This window comes from Oncorhynchus mykiss, chromosome 15, assembly GCF_057628025.1.
Source record: "Oncorhynchus mykiss isolate SJ-2025 chromosome 15, ASM5762802v1, whole genome shotgun sequence".
Taxonomy (NCBI): Eukaryota; Metazoa; Chordata; class Actinopteri; order Salmoniformes; family Salmonidae; genus Oncorhynchus; species Oncorhynchus mykiss.
Genome location: NC_143036.1, coordinates 75,515,845 through 75,537,338, shown reverse-complemented (window position 1 = coordinate 75,537,338; position 21,494 = coordinate 75,515,845). Strand labels below are relative to the sequence as shown.

General features: G+C 46.6%; 1 protein-coding gene across 2 annotated transcripts in view; it reads right to left on the bottom strand.

Annotated features, from left to right (window-relative positions):
* The window catches only part of LOC149978193 (adiponectin receptor protein 2-like), an 87,376-nt gene that overhangs the window by 62,526 nt on the left and 3,356 nt on the right, over window positions 1-21,494 (bottom strand). For both annotated transcript variants that reach the window (XM_090201222.1, XM_090201223.1), the window contains exon 2: window positions 619-1,002. In XM_090201222.1, the coding sequence (XP_090057348.1) occupies window positions 619-696 (78 nt within the window). In that variant the 5' untranslated portion in view covers window positions 697-1,002. The remainder of the gene's footprint in view (window positions 1-618; window positions 1,003-21,494) is intronic.

Sequence of the window (21,494 nt, the reverse complement as noted above, 5' to 3'; positions counted from 1 at the left end):
GCTGACTAGCTTCTCTCTCCCGGGCCTAAATGAAAGCAATAGTACACCAAAGACATAGGATGCCTGCTTGGCTCTTTGAATCTCACACACACACAGTTACAGTCACACACACACACACACACACACACACACACACACACACACTTACACTTACTTGGATTTATCCGTTTATCTGTGCTTGATATGAAAACCCCCCTAGAGCAATAATATGCCTGTTGTGAGAATGGTCGAGTATAGATCTTTACTGAAGTCCTCTTCATTAGTGAAGCACAATAATGACGTCACAGCAGCACAGTGAGAGAGGCAGGAAATGAGATGGAGATGGGATGATGAGGAGTACTGAGCTCTCATGCTGATTGGATCATTATCTAGCTCTGCCAGCTGAGCCCAGGATGTATGAAATCTTATTTATCCCTCAGAGAGCTGTGGCGTCTCTTAAATGGGATACGGTTATTGTGATGAGTGTCTGTGGGATAGGAAGTAGCTTTATTGTGTTGTGTGTGTGTGTGTGTGTCTAACCTCAGGAGGGACGGTGTGTGCGTGCGTGGTGTGTGTGTGTATTCACTCAGATTTACCAGTGGGTATCATCAACCCAGATACTCTAAAAGCCTCACTCACCCTCAGAGTTACCCCGTTGTGCGTGTGTCCGTCTGAGATGACATCATCCTCCTCCTCCTGCTGCTCTCTCGGATCCATCTGCTCCGTAGTGGTGCCATCAGCATCTGTAGCAGCAGTAGCACAGCCTCTATACCTCAACAAGAAGCCCGGGCCCTCGGCCCCTGAGGGCCTCTGCTGCGGCTCCAGCTCCCCTCCTCCTCCGGCTCCCTCCAGCTTGGCTGCTGGCCTGACACTCCCCCGCTGACCGCTGTGGACTGACCGGCCTGGCTGGACTGGTAGAGGTGGTGGAGGGTCCTCCTCCAGCTGGACAGGGGTAACTGGGTCCTGGTGGTGGGGTCGGATCGTTGGCCAGAAAGGGTGGGGGTCGGTAGACTGGTAAAGAGCCTAAAGGAGGAGAGGGAGAAGAGGGGGGGGGGGAGACAGGAAGGGAGGGAGGAGGAAAGAGACAAAGGGAAGGAAGGGAGAGAGGAAATTAGTTCTTATTTTGAATTTCTTGTTATGAATTGTTTGTATTTGCCAGCATTAGGGCGGTAACCAGATAAGGACTGGTGTAGCACGCAGCAGGGGAGGGGCCCCAAACCCCAAAATTAATATTTTTTACGGTATTAAAATGATTGTTGACATGTCCAAATACCCCCAGATATGATCTATAGGATATATGGCCCAGGCCAAGCCAGAATGTCTACATGAAAACACGATGTTGATATACTTATATCAAGATTTAGACCCAGACAGATAATTACAAGTCAGCATTACACACTGTGAAATGTCAGTCACAGTCTGCAGTCAATGGTCACAATTACAAAATGGTCAATAACCAGTCTGGTTGGCTGTCATGGTGGGTAGCTTAGCAACTTACAATGCCAAGGACCTGGAGAGTAACCCAAGAGTCCACACAAAGAGAAGACTCCTCTCTGGCTGTAAACACTGAACATCTCTCCTCTCATTCTCTCTTCACACCTCTCCAAACCTCTTCCTCTCCTGGCTAATAGTCTGACACTCATCTAATCTTCCTTTCATCCTTCTCTTCTCCAGATTACTCCCTTTACAGACTAGAAGCCTAGACTACACACACACACACTGATGCCAAGTCAAGGTGAACATGCCTGAAGCACTGGACCACATTGTAACTCCCCCTCTCTTCTCTCTGGCAGCACACTGTGACGTGGACCATGGAATTCTATGGTGGACGGGGACAGGTAGAGAACTGCAGTGCAGAACCACTGTATGGAACGCCCTCTGTGAGCCTGACCTGCATACCATTATGTGCTTACACACCAGCAGTTGCAGGACACGTGCAGGCACACAATGTACACACACACACACACACACACACACACACACACACACACACACACACACACACACACACGCGGTGCAGCTTGGCCCGTTCACTAATCCCTGAAAAGACCTTGTAGTCAGTCACACACACCAGTTGCCAACTGCCCCAAAATCTCCCCCCGCGGCCAGCATGGGGGTGGGTCCGTACTGTACTCGTACTAAAACACATTGACACACTAAAAACACACACCACAAACACTCTGCTCTCACATCAGACAGCCAGTCGTAGCGTGTAGGGCAGGGGTGTCAAAGTCAAATGGACGGAGGGCCAAATAAAAAAATCAGCTACAAGACGAGGGCCGGACTGTTCGAATGTTCATTGAAAAATTTTTAAATGACGCATATAGTCTAGTGAACCTAATTGAACCTACTGAAAACCTAACAAATATATTACAATATGATCAGATAAATAAAGCAATATTTTCTTATGGCTCTGTCAGTAATCTTTAATTTTCAACAGACACAAAAGACAAATTTCCTTTATATAAATATCCCCATAACATGAACATTAAATGAAAGAAACCGGTATTCAAGGCACCATCAGTAGACTATATTTTCTATTTTAGCAAAAGTGGGCTAAATTTACTTCAAAGAAAAAACAATAATAGCAATTTTCTATCATCCACTCAACTGAAATATTTTTAAAATATAATTGGATTGAAATACAAAAAAATAAAGTGCAAAAATCTATTAATCAAAAACAACACTTTGTTTAAGGAGAAGTAACATGCAGTGAAAACAAATATTACATTTTAACTTTTAAACTTGAACTGAGTAAAAACTCTAAATATGTGATTGCACAGTAATGTTCACTTGTTTGAGGTTGAGGGTGATACTTGGTGGTGTCCCATCTTTTCCACAAGTTCATCAATGTTCGGGGTAAGGCTCTGAGCTGAAGAGGTGTTCAGCAGTAAGTCGACTTCTGTGTGATGTTTTGTTCAGGTTCATCAAAGAAAACAGTTGTTCACACAGGTATGTGCTGCCAAACATAGACAACGTTTGAGCAGCCTGGATGCGCAGCTGGGGCATTGTGCCGGGGAGGAAACGGGCGAACTCCGCAGCACCCACTGCCGCATATTTTGCCCTCAGTGCATCATTGCATTGGAGGTCAATCAACTCCATTTGGAGGTTTGGTGGTGAGCTTTCCACGTCAACAGCAAATGGGTTACCGAGCAGTTCCAACCTGCTTTTTTGTGCTTCAAAGTCAGCAAATCGGCGTCGAAAGTCAGCGGCAAGCATACCTATTTTATCAGCCAACTGTGTGCTCGGGAACGCACTGGTAGAGAGCTTCTCTTTCATGGTCTGGCAGCTGGGAAAGTGGCTCAAATTTTCTTTCCGCATCTGCGTCTCCCACAGAGTCAGTTTGGTTTTAAATGCCTTCACTGTACTGTACATATCAGAGATGACACGATCCCGACCCTGCAGCTGCAAGTTTATTGCATTCAGATGACTCGTAATGTCACACAGAAAAGCCATTTCACACAGAAACATTTCGTCTCGGAGTTGTGTTGTGTCTTTCCCTTTGCTGTCCAAGAACAGACAAATCTCCTCACGAAGCTCGAAACATCTTTGAAGCACCTTTCCCTGGCTTAGCCATCGCACCTCTGTGTGATAAGGCAAATCACCATGCTCCGTTTCTAACTCCGTCAGAAATGCCTTGAACTGGCGGTGATTCAAACCTTTGGCTCTGATAAAGTTAACTGTGCGCGTGATGATGCTCATTACATGCTCCATTTTCAAGGCTTTACCGCACAACGCTTCCTGGTGTATGATACAATGATAAGCTGTCAGCTCACCTGTCGCGTTTTCCTCTTGCATCTTTTCCCGTATCTTCGCCACCAGTCCGCTCCTGTGTCCACACATCGCAGGTGCTCCGTCGGTTGTCAAACCCACGAGTTTTTCCCAAGGCAGCTCCATCTCATTTACACATCTTGACACCTCTTCATACAAATCATGCCCCGTAGTTGTGCCATGCATAGGACGTAAAGCCAAAAACTCCTCTGTCACGCTTAGGTTGGAGTCCACTCCGCGGATGAAAATTGACAACTGGGCAATGTCAGAAATGTCGGTGCTCTCATCCACAGCCAAGGAATATGCAATAAAATCTTTTCCCTTTTTCACAAGCTGCTCTTTTAGATTGATGGACAACTGGTCTACTCTCTCGGCAATGGTGTTTCTGCTCAGACTCACATTTAAAAAGAGTTGCCTTTTTTCTGGGCAAACTTCGTCACAAACTTTAATCATGCAGTTTTTGATGAAATCCCCCTCCGTAAATGGCCGGGCTGATTTAGCGATCTCTTCTGCCAAAATAAAACTGGCCTTGACAGCAGCCTGGCCTTGTGATTTGGCTTTTTTGAACAGAGCCTGTCGAGATTTGAGGCCTCGTTTTAATTCCTCTGCCTTTTGTAGCCTTTGTTCCATGTCCATATTCTTGTTTTTGTCCGCGTGTTTCGTTTCATAATGTCGTCTCAGATTATACTCTTTCAGTACCGCCACACTTTCTCCACACAGAAGACACACAGGTTTTCCAGCTACCTTCGTGAACATATACTCCGACTCCCACCTTGTTTGAAACCCCCGGTTCTCAGTATCCACCTTCCGTTTTGCCATTTTTGATGGGTATCTGAAAGTTAATTTTACTGTGATGCTGACGACTGCTGTGCCAATAAATATTGAAATGAAGCAGCCTACTGCTCGGTGCGTCACCTTTGCATTGTGGGAAATGTAGTATTGGTGCGTGTAAAAGATCTGCGGGCTGCCGGCTTGCTGCGGGCCGGTTCTAATAATAAATCAAGATCATCCCAGGGGCCGTAAAAAACCTTCTTGCGGGCCGGATGTGGCCCGCGGGCCTTGACTCTGACATATGTGGTGTAGGGGAATGCATCTACATAAATCACAGTCGACTAGAAGATCGTGGTAAGAAAAAAAGGAAAGAGTGAAGTATGGAAGAATGGAAGGCCTTAACAGATCAACACTGGTTGTTTTGACTTCTGGAAGATACAGGACATTGATAAGTATATAGCCTGGTCCAAGATCTGACGGTGTAGGAATTGGAAAGACAGCGCAAACTGGCCAGGCTAGTCCGTACACACAGTCAGACCTGTAGACCAGGCTAGTCCGTACACACAGTCAGACCTGTAGACCAGGCTAGTCCGTACACACAGTCAGACCTGTAGACCAGGCTAGTCCGTACACACAGTCAGACCTGTAGACCAGACTAGTCCGTACACACAGTCAGACCTGTAGACCAGACTAGTCCGTACACACAGTCAGAAAAACAACATCCTGTGATTGAATCCACTTCCCAGCACACATTTCCTTCCACTTATAGAGCATAGCGTGGACAACATCCAAGCCTTCTGCTAGGGAACAACCAGAAGGGAACAGGAAGATGACAACATCCAAGCCCTCTGCTAGGGAACAACCAGAAGGGAACAGGAAGATGACAACATCCAAGCCCTCTGCTAGGGAACAACCAGAAGGGAACAGGAAGATGTTTTAGAGGGAGGAGAAACATGAAATACATACAAAAAGACAATGCCTGACTAGCAGAGGGTGTTGCTGATGACAAAGCCATATGTTCCTCAAATGCCATCCCTAGTCCCTACACAGAAAGGTTGGGCGATTCTACGATACCATCCACCATGTTTGACAGCCATCGGCATACGGTGATGCCATGTTTGAACATGACTGCACCACACGGAGTCTGGCGGCGCACAACGGCGCAGGGGGGCACTCAGCAGGGCGACATGCCAAATGGCCTATTCCCTTTTTGGCATAGGCTAAATGTTAAACCTATACAGTGCAATCGGAAAGTATTCAGACCCCTTGACTTTCCCCACATTGTTACGTTACAGCCTTATACTAAAACGTATTAAAATTGCCCCCCCTCAACCCACACACAATAATGACAAAGGAAAAACAGGTTTTTAGAAAAGTTGGCAAATTTACTGAAATATCATATTTCCATAAGTATTCAGACCATTTTTACTCAGTACTTTGTTGAAGCACTTGACGGTGATTACAGTCTCGAGTCTTCTTGGGTATGATGCTACAAGCTTGGCACCTCTGTATTTGAGAAGTTTCTCCCATTCTTCTCTGCAGATCCTCTCCAGCTCTGTCAGGTTGGATGGTGAGCGTCGCTGCACAGCTATTTTCAGGTCTCTCCAGAGATATTCGATCGGGTTCACGTCTGGGCTCTGACTGGGCCACTCAAGGACATTCAGAGACTAGTCCCAAAAGCCACTCCTGCATTGTCTTGGCTGTGTACTTAGGGTCGTTTGTCCTGTTGAAAGGTCAACCTTCACCCCAGTCAGAGGTCCCGAGTGCTCTGGAGCAGGTTTTCATCAAGGATCTCTCTGTACTTTGCTCCGTTCATCTTTCCCTCGATCCTGACGACCAAACAGCATGTCATCACGTTACTCCAGGGTTTACTTCAATACGGTTATTATGTCAATATTTACCCCTAAACGTGTTTCTGCTTCGTTTTCTCACATAATTAATATTACTGTCACAGAAACATCCCACCGTGTTGAACATATTATCTGTTGGCATTTCTATTTTTTATTATAATTATTTTCCTGAAACGACCGGCTTTCTTCACAGCTGTTGGGATATTTTATAAATGTGCCGAAATGTCCTGCTTTCTTCACAGCTGTTGGGATATTTTATAAATGTCCCGAAACGACCGGCTTTCTTCACAGCTGTTGGGATATTTTATAAATGTCCCGAAACGACTGGCTGTCTTCACAGCTGTTGGGATATTTTATAAATGTCCCGAAACGACCGGCTTTCTTCACAGCTGTTGGGATATTTTATAAATGTCCCGAAACGACCGGCTTTCTTCACAGCTGTTGGGATATTTTATAAATGTCCTGAAACGACTGGCTTTCTTCACAGCTGTTGGGATATTTTATAAATGTCCCGAAACGACCGGCTTTCTTCACAGCTGTTGGGATATTTTATAAATCTGCCGAAACGTCCTGCTTTCATCACAGCTGTTGGGATATTTTTTAAATGTCCCAAAACGACTGGCTTTCATCACAGCGGTTGGGATATTTTATAAATGTGCCGAAACGTCCTGCTTTCTTCACAGCTGTTGGGATATTTTATAAATGTCCCGAAACGACCTGCTTTCTTCACAGCTGTTGGGATATTTTAAATTGTCCCGAAACGTCCTGCTTTCATCACAGCTGTTGGGATATTTTAAATTGTCCTGAAACGTCCTGCTTTCATCACAGCTGTTGGGATATTTTATAAATGTGCTGAAACGTCCTGCTTTCTTCACAGCTGTTGGGATATTTTTTAAATGTCCCGAAACGATCGGCTTTCTTCACAGCTGTTGGGATATTTTAAATCGTCCCGAAACGTCCTGCTTTCTTCACAGCTGTTGGGATATTTTTTTTAATAGGGTGTGACTTAACTCATAAAAACTGTGAATGGAAATGTGGTTAGTGAGAAAGATTTCACATTTCTACACGGGGGAGAAAACTGCCCAAGGCCACATAGGAAGGCTGAAATTAGAGATTTTTAAAAAAAATGCATGTTATATATAAATGACCGTATGGTCGAGGCCTGTGTGGTCCAGACCATTTGGGATGCCCCCAGAACAGATGGGAACTGGCAGGAAAACCATCTAACAGGCAACGAGACAAGTCACTTTGTTCCAGTGAAGCTTGATAGGAACAGATTGTGTGTGTGTGTGTGTTCTCAAATATCTCCAGTCTGATGAGCTGCATACAGAATTAACCGGCCAATCGAGACCCTTTCGCACCAATTCCTCAGAATGAGAAAATACACACCATGAAATAGACTACATATCACGCTTGTTAACTTCTAAAAACGTCCAGCACAGCACATCTAACACCGATACAATATTGGGTCAATATTTCTATACGAAAGAACAGTGTTTTCAAGACCAATATTTTGTAGACAGGGCATATTACAAATGCATCAGGTTTTGAGCTTGGCGACACTGTCTGAGACATACAGGAGGAAAGGAAACAGGAAGCAGAGTGCGGAGGAAGTCCCTGGTGGATAACACCACCGTTTCTTACAGACAAAAGAGAAGAATATGCAAATCTGTCAAGACTGAGTGGGTCTACCCAGTCGCTCATTACACACACACACACACACACACGTGTTCAATTTCCTCTGCATCATCAGCTGTGGGAGAGGCCCTAGCTAACTAGATGAGTTGTGCTGTGTCCTGAAACACATCAGTACAGTCACAGCAGCTGTAGGGCTGGCTTTACTGACTGTAGGGCTGGCTGTAGGGCTGGCTTTACTGGCTGTACGGCTGGCGTTACTGGCTGTAGGGCTGGCTTTACTGGCTGTAGGGCTGGCTTTACTGGCTGTAGGGCTGGCGTTACTGGCTGTAGGGCTGGCGTTACTGGCTGTAGGGCTGGCTGTAGGGCTGGCTTTACTGGCTGTACGGCTGGCGTTACTGGCTGTAGGGCTGGCGTTACTGGCTGTAGGGCTGGCTTTACTGGCTGTAGGGCTGGCGTTACTGGCTGTAGGGCTGGCGTTACTGGCTGTAGGGCTGGCGTTACTGGCTGTAGGGCTGGCGTTACTGGCTGTAGGGCTGGCGTTACTGGCTGTAGGGCTGGCGTTACTGGCTGTAGGGCTGGCGTTACTGGCTGTAGGGCTGGCGTTACTGGCTGTAGGGCTGGCGTTACTGGCTGTAGGGCTGGCGTTACTGGCTGTAGGGCTGGCGTTACTGGCTGTAGGGCTGGCGTTACTGGCTGTAGGGCTGGCGTTACTGGCTGTAGGGCTGGCGTTACTGGCTGTAGGGCTGGCGTTACTGGCTGTAGGGCTGGCGTTACTGGCTGTAGAGCTGGCTGTAGGGCTGCCTGGATTGCTGGCTTTGCTGGCTGTAGGGCTGTAGAACTAGCTACATCCCACTGTGCTGTGCTCCAGAAGAGATGTGCCTGGAACCAATCAACTCTCAGTATAATGGAGTTGGATCTGGAACCAATAAAGTATCAATCTAATGTATCACTGTTCCAGCTGTCAATAGACACCTTCAGCCTCCACCAGAGGGCTACATTGAGTTTCATCAGAGCCAAATCTTTCCCAGTTTAAACCCATGATAGAGAAACCACAGGCATCATCTCTGTATTAGCTTGGCTATTCTAGCCAATAGCAGATCAGAGCCCTATGGGCCCATAGTGCATTATAAAGGGAATAGGGTGCAATTTGGGACGAATCCCACACTGACCCAAGGAACCCAGCTCCCCTGAACTAGATACCACTGACCCAGGTGTTCAGAGTGGCCTAGCGTCCTGTTCGTCCCCCGACACTTGTTCCTCTTTAATAAATGTTAGGGCATCAGCTACACACACAATCTGTTCCCTGATATTCACACAGCCACTCAACTACACACGGTTCCCTGATATTTACACAGCTACTAATACAACACATTGAATTAACTACACCCTGTTCACTATAATAGAATACTGCATTTTCATTTCTTCCTGAGCCAATCAGATGTGTCTAAACCTACTGCCAAGTTACCAGGTTGACTGAACAACGCTGTCATCAAACCAATAATTAGTGTGCCGGGATCAGTTTAAAAACGGCCCGCGACACGGTTTGTGAAATTATATCAAAATGCGCAAAATCTAGCAGGAAGAGAAAAGTTGAGTCAGGTTTGTTTACCCGTCGTGAAGCGGTTTTTCCTCTCTGGCATTGCTGCGTGACAGAGAACTAGCAGAGCCAAATCAGACTGGCCTTGTGCTCCTGGTTATACCAGGGATGAAATTATATCCAATGCATGAACTTTGCTCTGCTCCAATGAGTCAAATGTAACATCAGAAGACCCATCAGGGACTGAACCAACCCCTCGCCATCACAGATAAACTATATTTAAAACTAATGGGGAAATAGATACACAGGAAGTGCTGACAGAGAGAAGCAGGTGAGTGATGGCTGGAAGAGGATGCAGCTGACAGAGAGAAGCAGGTGAGTGATGGCTGGAAGAGGATGCAGCTGACAGAGAGAAGCAGGTGAGTGATGGCTGGAAGGAGACGCAGCTGACAGAGAAGCAGGTGAGTGATGGCTGGAAGGAGACGCAGTTGACAGAGAGAAGCAGGTGAGTGATGGCTGGAAGAGGATGCAGCTGACAGAGAGAAGCAGGTGAGTGATGGCTGGAAGAGGATGCAGCTGACAGAGAGAAGCAGGTGAGTGATGGCTGGAAGGAGACGCAGCTGACAGAGAGAAGCAGGTGAGTGATGGCTGGAAGGAGATGCAGCTGACAGAGAGAAGCAGGTGAGTGATGGCTGGAAGAGGACGCAGCTGACAGAGAGAAGCAGGTGAGTGATGGCTGGAAGAGGACGCAGCTGACAGAGAGAAGCAGGTGAGTGATGGCTGGAAGAGGACGCAGCTGACAGAGAGAAGCAGGTGAGTGATGGCTGGAAGAGGATGCAGCTGACAGAGAGAAGCAGGTGAGTGATGGCTGGAAGGAAACGCAGCTGACAGAGAGAAGCAGGTGAGTGATGGCTGGGAGGAGACGCAGCTGACAGAGAGAAGCAGGTGAGTGATGGCTGGAAGGAAACGCAGCTGACAGAGAGAAGCAGGTGAGTGATGGCTGGGAGGAAACGCAGCTGACAGAGAGAAGCAGGTGTATTGATGGCTGTAAGGAAACGCAGCTGACAGAGAGAAGCAGGTGAGTGATGGCTGGAAGAGGATGCAGCTGACAGAGAGAAGCAGGTGAGTGATGGCTGGAAGGAGACGCAGCTGACAGAGAGAAGCAGGTGAGTGATGGCTGGAAGAGGACGCAGCTGACAGAGAGAAGCAGGTGAGTGATGGCTGGAAGGAAACGCAGCTGACAGAGAGAAGCAGGTGAGTGATGGCTGGAAGGAGACGCAGCTGACAGAGAGAAGCAGGTGAGTGATGGCTGGGAGGAGACGCAGCTGACAGAGAGAAGCAGGTGAGTGATGGCTGGAAGGAAACGCAGCTGACAGACTGCAGCTCCCACACCTGATATGAACATGAAAGTCAAGTTGACATTATTGAACCTGCCCATACAAGAGACTAGTGGCTGTTGCTTAATTTTTTTTTTACAGAATAAAAAATACAAATAATAATTTAAAAAGACAACTGACTTTATAAAAATTTCATAACAAGCTCCAGCAGGTTCTTTAGATCGGTAGGGATGAAAAATGTGGTACTATCATGTGACGTTTTGGTAGGCTGATATTACCGTGGTACAGGTATACCATGCTACACTACAACGGGTCCTGGTCAAAAGTAGTGCACTACTTTACCAAAGGGCTCCGGTCAAAAGTAGTGCACTAGATAGGGAATAGGGTGCCATTCGGAACACAGCAATAGACTCCATAATAAGAAAAGAAAGAGACCTCCCAAGGAGTTGATGGAGTGGATTCTCAGTGTTCAGCCAGAGACAGGCTTTACTGTTTCTGTATCAGAGGAATAGACAAATCAATTACGTTGCCTGATGGAGAGAGAAATAGAGCAGGGCTGAAAGAGGGAAGAAGAAATGACATTGAGAATTGATTTCTCTCTCTTTTGTGAGCGACAAAGAGCAAGGAGCTTTTGAGAGGAGAACTGATTGTGAATGGAGGAGTTTTAAGGCTCGGGGGGGGGGGGGGGGGTCAGTGTGTGTTGAAGAGGGGATGTGTGACTGAACAATAGGTTGAGATCATGGAGTTTAGCCTAGCAGTTGGTGTGACGCTGTGACCGTTCTGGATTCATTAAAGCCTGGTTTATGATGGTGTGAAAGCACTGGCAGGACACTGCAGAAGCACTGGTAGAACCTGCAGTGAGCGGATAGAGTGAGCGTCATATATCCACGACACATATCTAACAGCTATCTAGCCAGTAGCTACCACCTTCTAGCCTGGAACACAACACGCTACCTAGCTAGTAGCTACCTCCCTCTAGCCTGGAACACAACACGCTACCTAGCTAGTAGCTACCTCCCTCTAGCCTGGAACACAACACGCTATCTAGCCAGTAGCTACCACCTTCTAGCCTGGAACACAACACGCTATCTAGCCAGTAGCTACCACCTTCTAGCCTGGAACACAACACGCTATCTAGCCAGTAGCTACCACCTTCTAGCCTGGAACACAACACACTACCTAGCTAGTAGCTACCTCCCTCTAGCCTGGAACACAACACGCTACCTAGCTAGTAGCTACCTCCCTCTAGTCTGGAACACAACACGCTACCTAGCTAGTAGCTACCTCCCTCTAAAGAGAGAGGAGTGACATTTGAAAGTGACAAAGCAGGCAGCACAGGTTGTACGAGTCAAACTAGTTACACACAACAAAATACACAAACCCTCCGGGTCACAATTTACTGCGCCTGTCAATCACCGCAGGTTCTGTCCAACCAAAATGAAACTGAGCTACGATAGTTCAGTTACAGAAGATTGACAGATGAAAATAATCTGGGTGGGCCTCCCGGGTGGCGCAGTGGTTAAGGGCGCTGTACTGCAGCGCCAGCTGTGCCATCAGAGTCCCTGGGTTCACGCCCAGACTCTGTCGTAACGTGGGGCGTGGGGCGACGCACAATTGGCCTAGCGTCGTCCGGGTTAGGGAGGGATTGGTCGGTAGGGATCTCCTTGTCTCATCGCGCACCAGCGACTCCTGTGGCAGGCCGGGCGCAGTGCGCGCTAGCCAAGGTTGCCAGGTGCACGGTGTAGCAGTGCGGCTTGGTTGGGTTGTGTATCGGAGGACGCATGACTTTCAACCTTCGTCTCTCCCGAGTTGTAGCAATGAGACAAGATAGTAGCTACTACAACAAATAGATACCACGAAATTGGGGAGAAAAAGGGGAAAATAAAAATAAAATAATCTGGGTTAATGTCACTTCTGTTTTCAGAGCCTTCTCTCTTACACACACACACACGAGATTGGTTTTGAAAGTTGCCCGTTTTGCTAGAACCAGTAGAACCAGCTAGACAAGCTCGTAAAGACAAAGGACAGGTGTGTCGTGATATGCTAGACTAGTTTGCATGAGGCCTAGGATGATGTGGGAACCTGTCTTTCTAGAGGAAAGGTGAAATACCTGCTGGTGTCACAGCAGGTACATTGAACATGTTATCTGTCTTGACCTTGTGTTACACACTAGGGATGTGGCAAATTAACCATTTTGCTTAACGCTTAAAAACAGACATTATTTTCTCGGTTTTCCGCACACAAAAAAATCCTTAAATTCTACGTCAATTTACAATGCAGAATAATGGCCCTATTACATATGTATGACCACTGGGGCCAAACTCATTACATTATACGTCAATTTACAATGCAGAATAATGGCTTCAGAAGCCTCATTCCTTTACAGTAAAATGCCCATTCATATCTCCAGAGAAGGTTAGTGGTTGGTGTGTTCCTTTACAGACCAGTAAAATGCCCGTTCATATCTCCAGAGAAGGTTAGAGTGGTTAGTGTGTTCCTTTACAGACCAGTAAAATGGCCGTTCATATCTCCAGAGAAGGTTAGAGTGGTTAGAGCGTTGGGCCAGTAACCGAAAGGTTGCCGGATCGAATCCCCGACATGACAAGGTAAAAATCTGTCGTCATGCCCCTGAACAAGGCAGTTAACTCACTGTTCCCTGGTAGGCCGTCATTTTAAATAAGAATTTGTTTTTAACTGACTTGCCTAGTTAAATAAATGGTGAATAAAAAATTAAATGTAAACATCAGTAGCATAGCATAACAGACAGGCATGCCACAGCCGAGACGCTTTCTAGGGGCCACATTCCATTATATCTGAAAGGGTCATGAATAAAGGCTACTGGCCGCCTGCTGTCATTTCATATGGGGCAAAAACGAGAAGTAGGCTGCCCTGTGCTCGCAAGACTGGCCCGACGATACCTTGGTTTCCAGGCGACGTTGATGTCATCCATGCATAGGCTAGGATATATTCTACATGACTAGGCTAGGATATATTCCACACGAATAGGCTAGGATATATTCCACACGCATAGGCTAGGATATATTCCACACAAATATATTCCACACGCATAGGCTAGGATATATTCCACACGAACAGGCTAGGATATTCTCCATGAAGAGGCTAGGATATATTCCACACGAATAGGCTAGGATATATTCCACACGAATATATTCCACACGCATAGGCTAGGATATATTCCACACGAATATATTCCACACGAACAGGCTAGGATATATTCCACACGAACAGGCTAGGATATTCTCCATGAAGAGGCTAGGATATTCTCCATGAAGAGGCTAGGATATATTCCACACGAATAGGCTAGGATATTCTCCATGAAGAGGCTAGGATATTCTCCATGAAGAGGCTAGGATATTCTCCATGAAGAGGCTAGGATATATTCCACACGAATAGGCTAGGATATTCTCCATGAAGAGGCTAGGATATATTCCACACGAATAGGCTAGGATATTCTCCATGAAGAGGCTAGGATATTCTACATGAAGAGGCTAGGATATATTCCACACGAATAGGCTAGGATATTCTCCATGAAGAGGCTAGGATATATTCCACACGAATAGGCTAGGATATTCTCCATGAAGAGGCTAGGATATATTCCACACGAATAGGCTAGGATATTCTCCATGAAGAGGCTAGGATATTCTCCATGAAGAGGCTAGGATATTCTCCATGAAGAGGCTAGGATATTCTCCATGAAGAGGCTAGGATATTCTACATGAATAGGCTAGAATATTCTCCATGAAGAGGCTAGGATATTCTACATGAATAGGCTAGGATATTCTCCATGAAGAGGCTAGGATATTCTCCATGAAGAGGCTAGGATATTCTCCATGAAGAGGCTAGGATATTCTCCATGAAGAGGCTAGGATATTCTCCATGAAGAGGCTAGGATATTCTCCATGAAGAGGCTAGGATATTCTCCATGAAGAGGCTAGGATATTCTCCATGAAGAGGCTAGGATATTCTCCATGAATAGGCTAGGATATTCTACATGAATAGGCTAGGATATTCTACATGCAACAGACCAAAGACTGAACACATTTTCATCATTAGCCAAGAGACAGATCAAGCAGGAGAGCAGCAGGGAGAGAGAGAGAGTGTAATGCTTCCTGTTCATTTGTATTGTTTATTTCACATTTGTTTATTATGTACTTCACTTGCTTTGGCAATGTTAACATTTTATTCCATGCCAATAAAGCCCTTAAATTGAATTGAGAACAGGCAGGCCAGCAGGAGGGAGAGAGAGAGACAGACAGAGCAGGCAGGCCAGCAGGAGGGAGAGAGAGAGAGACAGAGCAGGCAGGCCAGCAGGAGAGAAAGAGAGAAAGAGAGAGAGAGAAGCGTGCTCATATGTTTTGGTAATCTGCATCTCAATGTCTTGTCTTGCATGCTTTACAAATTCACTAAAGTAGCCTAAAGTTCACCTTCACCCTGTATTTTCATCAAGGCCTTAGTTTGACAACGTGACCACCAGCCCAGGGCGTATCTAGCCTTCTCTGTTCCTGCCTCTAACTTCCCTCTGTAACTGGGTATATAATACAAACCAACACAGTGATCCATTCAGCACCGAGACTCACAACAAGAAACTAGCCCAACCAAAACACAGCAGAGAAAGAATGAGGCTCGTCTTAACAAAACACTGGTAATGGAGCCGTCTCTGGGTGTGTTCCACATCTCACCAACTCTGATTGGTGCACGCGTGTGTCTTTTGTGTCAAGTTCCACAACACTGGGTGCTTTGTCTCTTTCAGTCATAAGAACTGTCAGGAGTGGAATCTGCCGCGCTGGATCACATGGGGACCGAGAGAGAGAGAGAGAGAGAGGGGGGTCACAAGCGGAGAGAACAAGCTGTGACATTAACTTGTCCTTCACACCACAAGCCAGAACAGAACTGGCAGTTTGTCAAATGCTCCATTGGTTTGGACCTGAGACATTGGATAGGCGCTGCTTGCTCAACACTGCCTGTTTAACCAAGCTCCAACACAGAGTCTACCTGAAAGCCCCAATCCAACAAAATGGGCAGGAGAGGAACTGTCATAATGAAAAAGCCACATAGAAGACCTGACACGTGGTCAGTGAACTGAATCACCCTACAACTACCACAGCCAGTCTACCTATACCAGATAGAAGACCACTACCACAGCCAGTCTACCTATACCAGATATAAGACCACTACCACAGCCAGTCTACCTATACCAGATAGAAGACCTGACACGTGGCCAGTGAACTGAATCACCCTACAACTACCACAGCCAGTCTACCTATACCAGATAGAAGACCACTACCACAGCCAGTCTACCTATACCAGATAGAAGACCACTACCACAGCCAGTCTACCTATACCAGATAGAAGACCTGACACGTGGTCAGTGAACTGAACCACCCTACAACTACCACGGCCAGCCTACCTATACCAGATAGAAGACCACTACCACAGCCAGTCTACCTATACCAGATAGAAGACCACTACCACAGCCAGTCTACCTATACCAGATAGAAGACCACTACCACAGCCAGTCTACCTATACCAGATAGAAGACCTGACACGTGGTCAGTGAACTGAACCACCCTACAACTACCACAGCCAGTCTACCTATACCAGATAGAAGACCACTACCACAGCCAGTCTACCTATACCAGATAGAAGACCACTACCACAGCCAGTCTACCTATACCAGATAGAAGACCACTACCACAGCCAGTCTACCTATACCAGATAGAAGACCTGACACGTGGCCAGTGAACTGAATCACCCTACAACTACCACAGCCAGCCTACCTATACCAGATAGAAGACCACTACCACAGCCAAGCCTACCTATACCAGATAGAAGACCACTACCACAGCCAGTCTACCTATACCACATAGTGGTTTTCTACCACAGCCAGCCAACCTATACCAGATAGAACACCACTACCACAGCCAGCCTACCTATACCAGATAGAAGACCACTACCACAGCCAGTCTACCTATAACAGATAGAAGACCACAGCCAGCCTACCTATACCAGATAGAAGACCACAGCCAGCCTACCTATACCAGATAGAAGACCACAGCCAGCCTACCTATAACAGATAGAAGACCACAGCCAGCCTACCTATACCAGATAGAAGACCACTACCACAGCCAGCCTACCTATACCAGATAGAACACCACTACCACAGCCAGTCTACCTATACCAGATAGAAGACCACAGCCAGCCGACCTATACCAGATAGAATACCAGAGCCAGCCTACCTATACCAGATAGAAGACCACAGCCAGCCTACCTATACCAGATAGAAGACCACTACCACAGCCAGCCTACCTATACCAGATAGAAGACCACTACCACAGCCAGTCTACCTATACCAGATAGAAGACCACTACCACAGCCAGTCTACCTATACCAGATAGAAGACCTGACACGTGGCCAGTGAACTGAATCACCCTACAACTACCACAGCCAGCCTACCTATACCAGATAGAAGACCACTACCACAGCCAGTCTACCTATACCAGATAGAAGACCACTACCACAGCCAGCCTACCTATACCAGATAGAAGACCACTACCACAGCCAGTCTACCTATACCAGATAGAAGACCACTACCACAGCCAGCCTACCTATACCAGATAGAAGACCACTACCACAGCCAGCCTACCTATACCAGATAGAAGACCACTACCACAGCCAGTCTACCTATACCAGATAGAAGACCACTACCACAGCCAGTCTACCTATACCAGATAGAAGACCACTACCACAGCCAGCCTACCTATACCAGATAGAAGACCACTACCACAGCCAGTCTACCTATACCAGATAGAAGACCACTACCACAGCCAGCCTACCTATACCAGATAGAAGACCACTACCACAGCCAGCCTACCTATACCAGATAGAAGACCACTACCACAGCCAGTCTACCTATACCAGATAGAAGACCACTACCACAGCCAGTCTACCTATACCAGATAGAAGACCACTACCACAGCCAGTCTACCTATACCAGATAGAAGACCTGACACGTGGCCAGTGAACTGAATCACCCTACAACTACCACAGCCAGCCTACCTATACCAGATAGAAGACCACTACCACAGCCAAGCCTACCTATACCAGATAGAAGACCACTACCACAGCCAGTCTACCTATACCACATAGTGGTTTTCTACCACAGCCAGCCAACCTATACCAGATAGAACACCACTACCACAGCCAGCCTACCTATACCAGATAGAAGACCACTACCACAGCCAGTCTACCTATAACAGATAGAAGACCACAGCCAGCCTACCTATACCAGATAGAAGACCACAGCCAGCCTACCTATACCAGATAGAAGACCACAGCCAGCCTACCTATAACAGATAGAAGACCACAGCCAGCCTACCTATACCAGATAGAAGACCACTACCACAGCCAGCCTACCTATACCAGATAGAACACCACTACCACAGCCAGTCTACCTATACCAGATAGAAGACCACAGCCAGCCGACCTATACCAGATAGAATACCAGAGCCAGCCTACCTATACCAGATAGAAGACCACAGCCAGCCTACCTATACCAGATAGAAGACCACTACCACAGCCAGCCTACCTATACCAGATAGAAGACCACTACCACAGCCAGTCTACCTATACCAGATAGAAGACCACTACCACAGCCAGTCTACCTATACCAGATAGAAGACCTGACACGTGGCCAGTGAACTGAATCACCCTACAACTACCACAGCCAGCCTACCTATACCAGATAGAAGACCACTACCACAGCCAGTCTACCTATACCAGATAGAAGACCACTACCACAGCCAGCCTACCTATACCAGATAGAAGACCACTACCACAGCCAGTCTACCTATACCAGATAGAAGACCACTACCACAGCCAGCCTACCTATACCAGATAGAAGACCACTACCACAGCCAGCCTACCTATACCAGATAGAAGACCACTACCACAGCCAGTCTACCTATACCAGATAGAAGACCACTACCACAGCCAGTCTACCTATACCAGATATAAGACCACTACCACAGCCAGTCTACCTATACCAGATAGAAGACCTGACACGTGGCCAGTGAACTGAATCACCCTACAACTACCACAGCCAGTCTACCTATACCAGATAGAAGACCACTACCACAGCCAGTCTACCTATACCAGATAGAAGACCACTACCACAGCCAGTCTACCTATACCAGATAGAAGACCTGACACGTGGTCAGTGAACTGAACCACCCTACAACTACCACGGCCAGCCTACCTATACCAGATAGAAGACCACTACCACAGCCAGTCTACCTATACCAGATAGAAGACCACTACCACAGCCAGTCTACCTATACCAGATAGAAGACCACTACCACAGCCAGTCTACCTATACCAGATAGAAGACCTGACACGTGGTCAGTGAACTGAACCACCCTACAACTACCACAGCCAGTCTACCTATACCAGATAGAAGACCACTACCACAGCCAGTCTACCTATACCAGATAGAAGACCACTACCACAGCCAGTCTACCTATACCAGATAGAAGACCACTACCACAGCCAGTCTACCTATACCAGATAGAAGACCTGACACGTGGCCAGTGAACTGAATCACCCTACAACTACCACAGCCAAGCCTACCTATACCAGATAGAAGACCACTACCACAGCCAGTCTACCTATACCACATAGTGGTTTTCTACCACAGCCAGCCAACCTATACCAGATAGAACACCACTACCACAGCCAGCCTACCTATACCAGATAGAAGACCACTACCACAGCCAGTCTACCTATAACAGATAGAAGACCACAGCCAGCCTACCTATACCAGATAGAAGACCACAGCCAGCCTACCTATACCAGATAGAAGACCACAGCCAGCCTACCTATAACAGATAGAAGACCACAGCCAGCCTACCTATACCAGATAGAAGACCACTACCACAGCCAGCCTACCTATACCAGATAGAACACCACTACCACAGCCAGTCTACCTATACCAGATAGAAGACCACAGCCAGCCGACCTATACCAGATAGAATACCAGAGCCAGCCTACCTATACCAGATAGAAGACCACAGCCAGCCTACCTATACCAGATAGAAGACCACTACCACAGCCAGCCTACCTATACCAGATAGAAGACCACTACCACAGCCAGTCTACCTATACCAGATAGAAGACCACTACCACAGCCAGTCTACCTATACCAGATAGAAGACCTGACACGTGGCCAGTGAACTGAATCACCCTACAACTACCACAGCCAGCCTACCTATACCAGATAGAAGACCACTACCACAGCCAGTCTACCTATACCAGATAGAAGACCACTACCACAGCCAGCCTACCTATACCAGATAGAAGACCACTACCACAGCCAGTCTACCTATACCAGATAGAAGACCACTACCACAGCCAGTCTACCTATACCAGATAGAAGACCACTACCACAGCCAGCCTACCTATACCAGATAGAAGACCACTACCACAGCCAGCCTACCTATACCAGATAGAAGACCACTACCACAGCCAGTCTACCTATACCAGATAGAAGACCACTACCACAGCCAGTCTACCTATACCAGATAGTGACAGGAGAAATACCTCTTCCAAATGGCACCCTATTCCCAGAGGGCTCTGGTCTAAAGTAGTGCACTATATAGGGAATAAGGCTCTGGTCTAAACAAGTGCACTATATAGGGAATAGGGCTCTGGTCTAAAGTAGTGCACTATATAGGGAATAGGGATCTGGTCTAAAGTAGTGCACTATATAGAGAATATGGCTCTGGTCTAAAGTAGTGCACTATATAGAGAATAGGGCTCTGGTCTAAAGTAGTGCATTATATAGAGAATAGGGCTCTGGTCTAAAGTAGTGCACTATATAGAGAATAGGGCTCTGGTCTAAAGTAGTGCATTATATAGAGAATAGGGATCTGGTCTAAAGTAGTGCACTATATAGAGAATAGGGCTCTGGTCTAAAGTAGTGCACTATATAGAGAATAGGGCTCTGGTCTAAAGTAGTGCACTATATAGGGAATAGGGCTCTGGTCTAAAGTAGTGCATTATATCGAGAATAGGGCACCATTTGGGACATGCCCATAACTCTTTGCCGTCTACGTGGCATTGATTGGAGTCTACAGACAGTAGTATCTCGCTAATGACTCACTGCCAATGAGTGATCCTCAGTACTAACACACAGGCCAGACTCGGTACATCTCACAATCCAAACAGAGTGTGACTAGCTGCATTCCTGTTCAAATGTCTGTTGAGCCACATCTCTGGTCTGCGTTCCCTATAGACTTGAAATCACGGTCCACTTTAATAATGGAACACTAGTCACTTTAATAATGTTTACATATTTTTGCTTAACTCATCTCATGCATATACTGTATTTTAGTCTATGCCACTCTGATATTGCTCGTTCTAATATTTATATATTTCTTAATTACATCATTTTACTTTAGATTTGTGTGTATTGTTGTGAATTGTTAGATATTACTGCACTGTTGGAGTGAGGAACAGAAGCATTTCGCGACACTCGCAATAACATCTGCTAAACATGTGTATGTGACCAATAAAATGTGATTTGATATGGCAGTC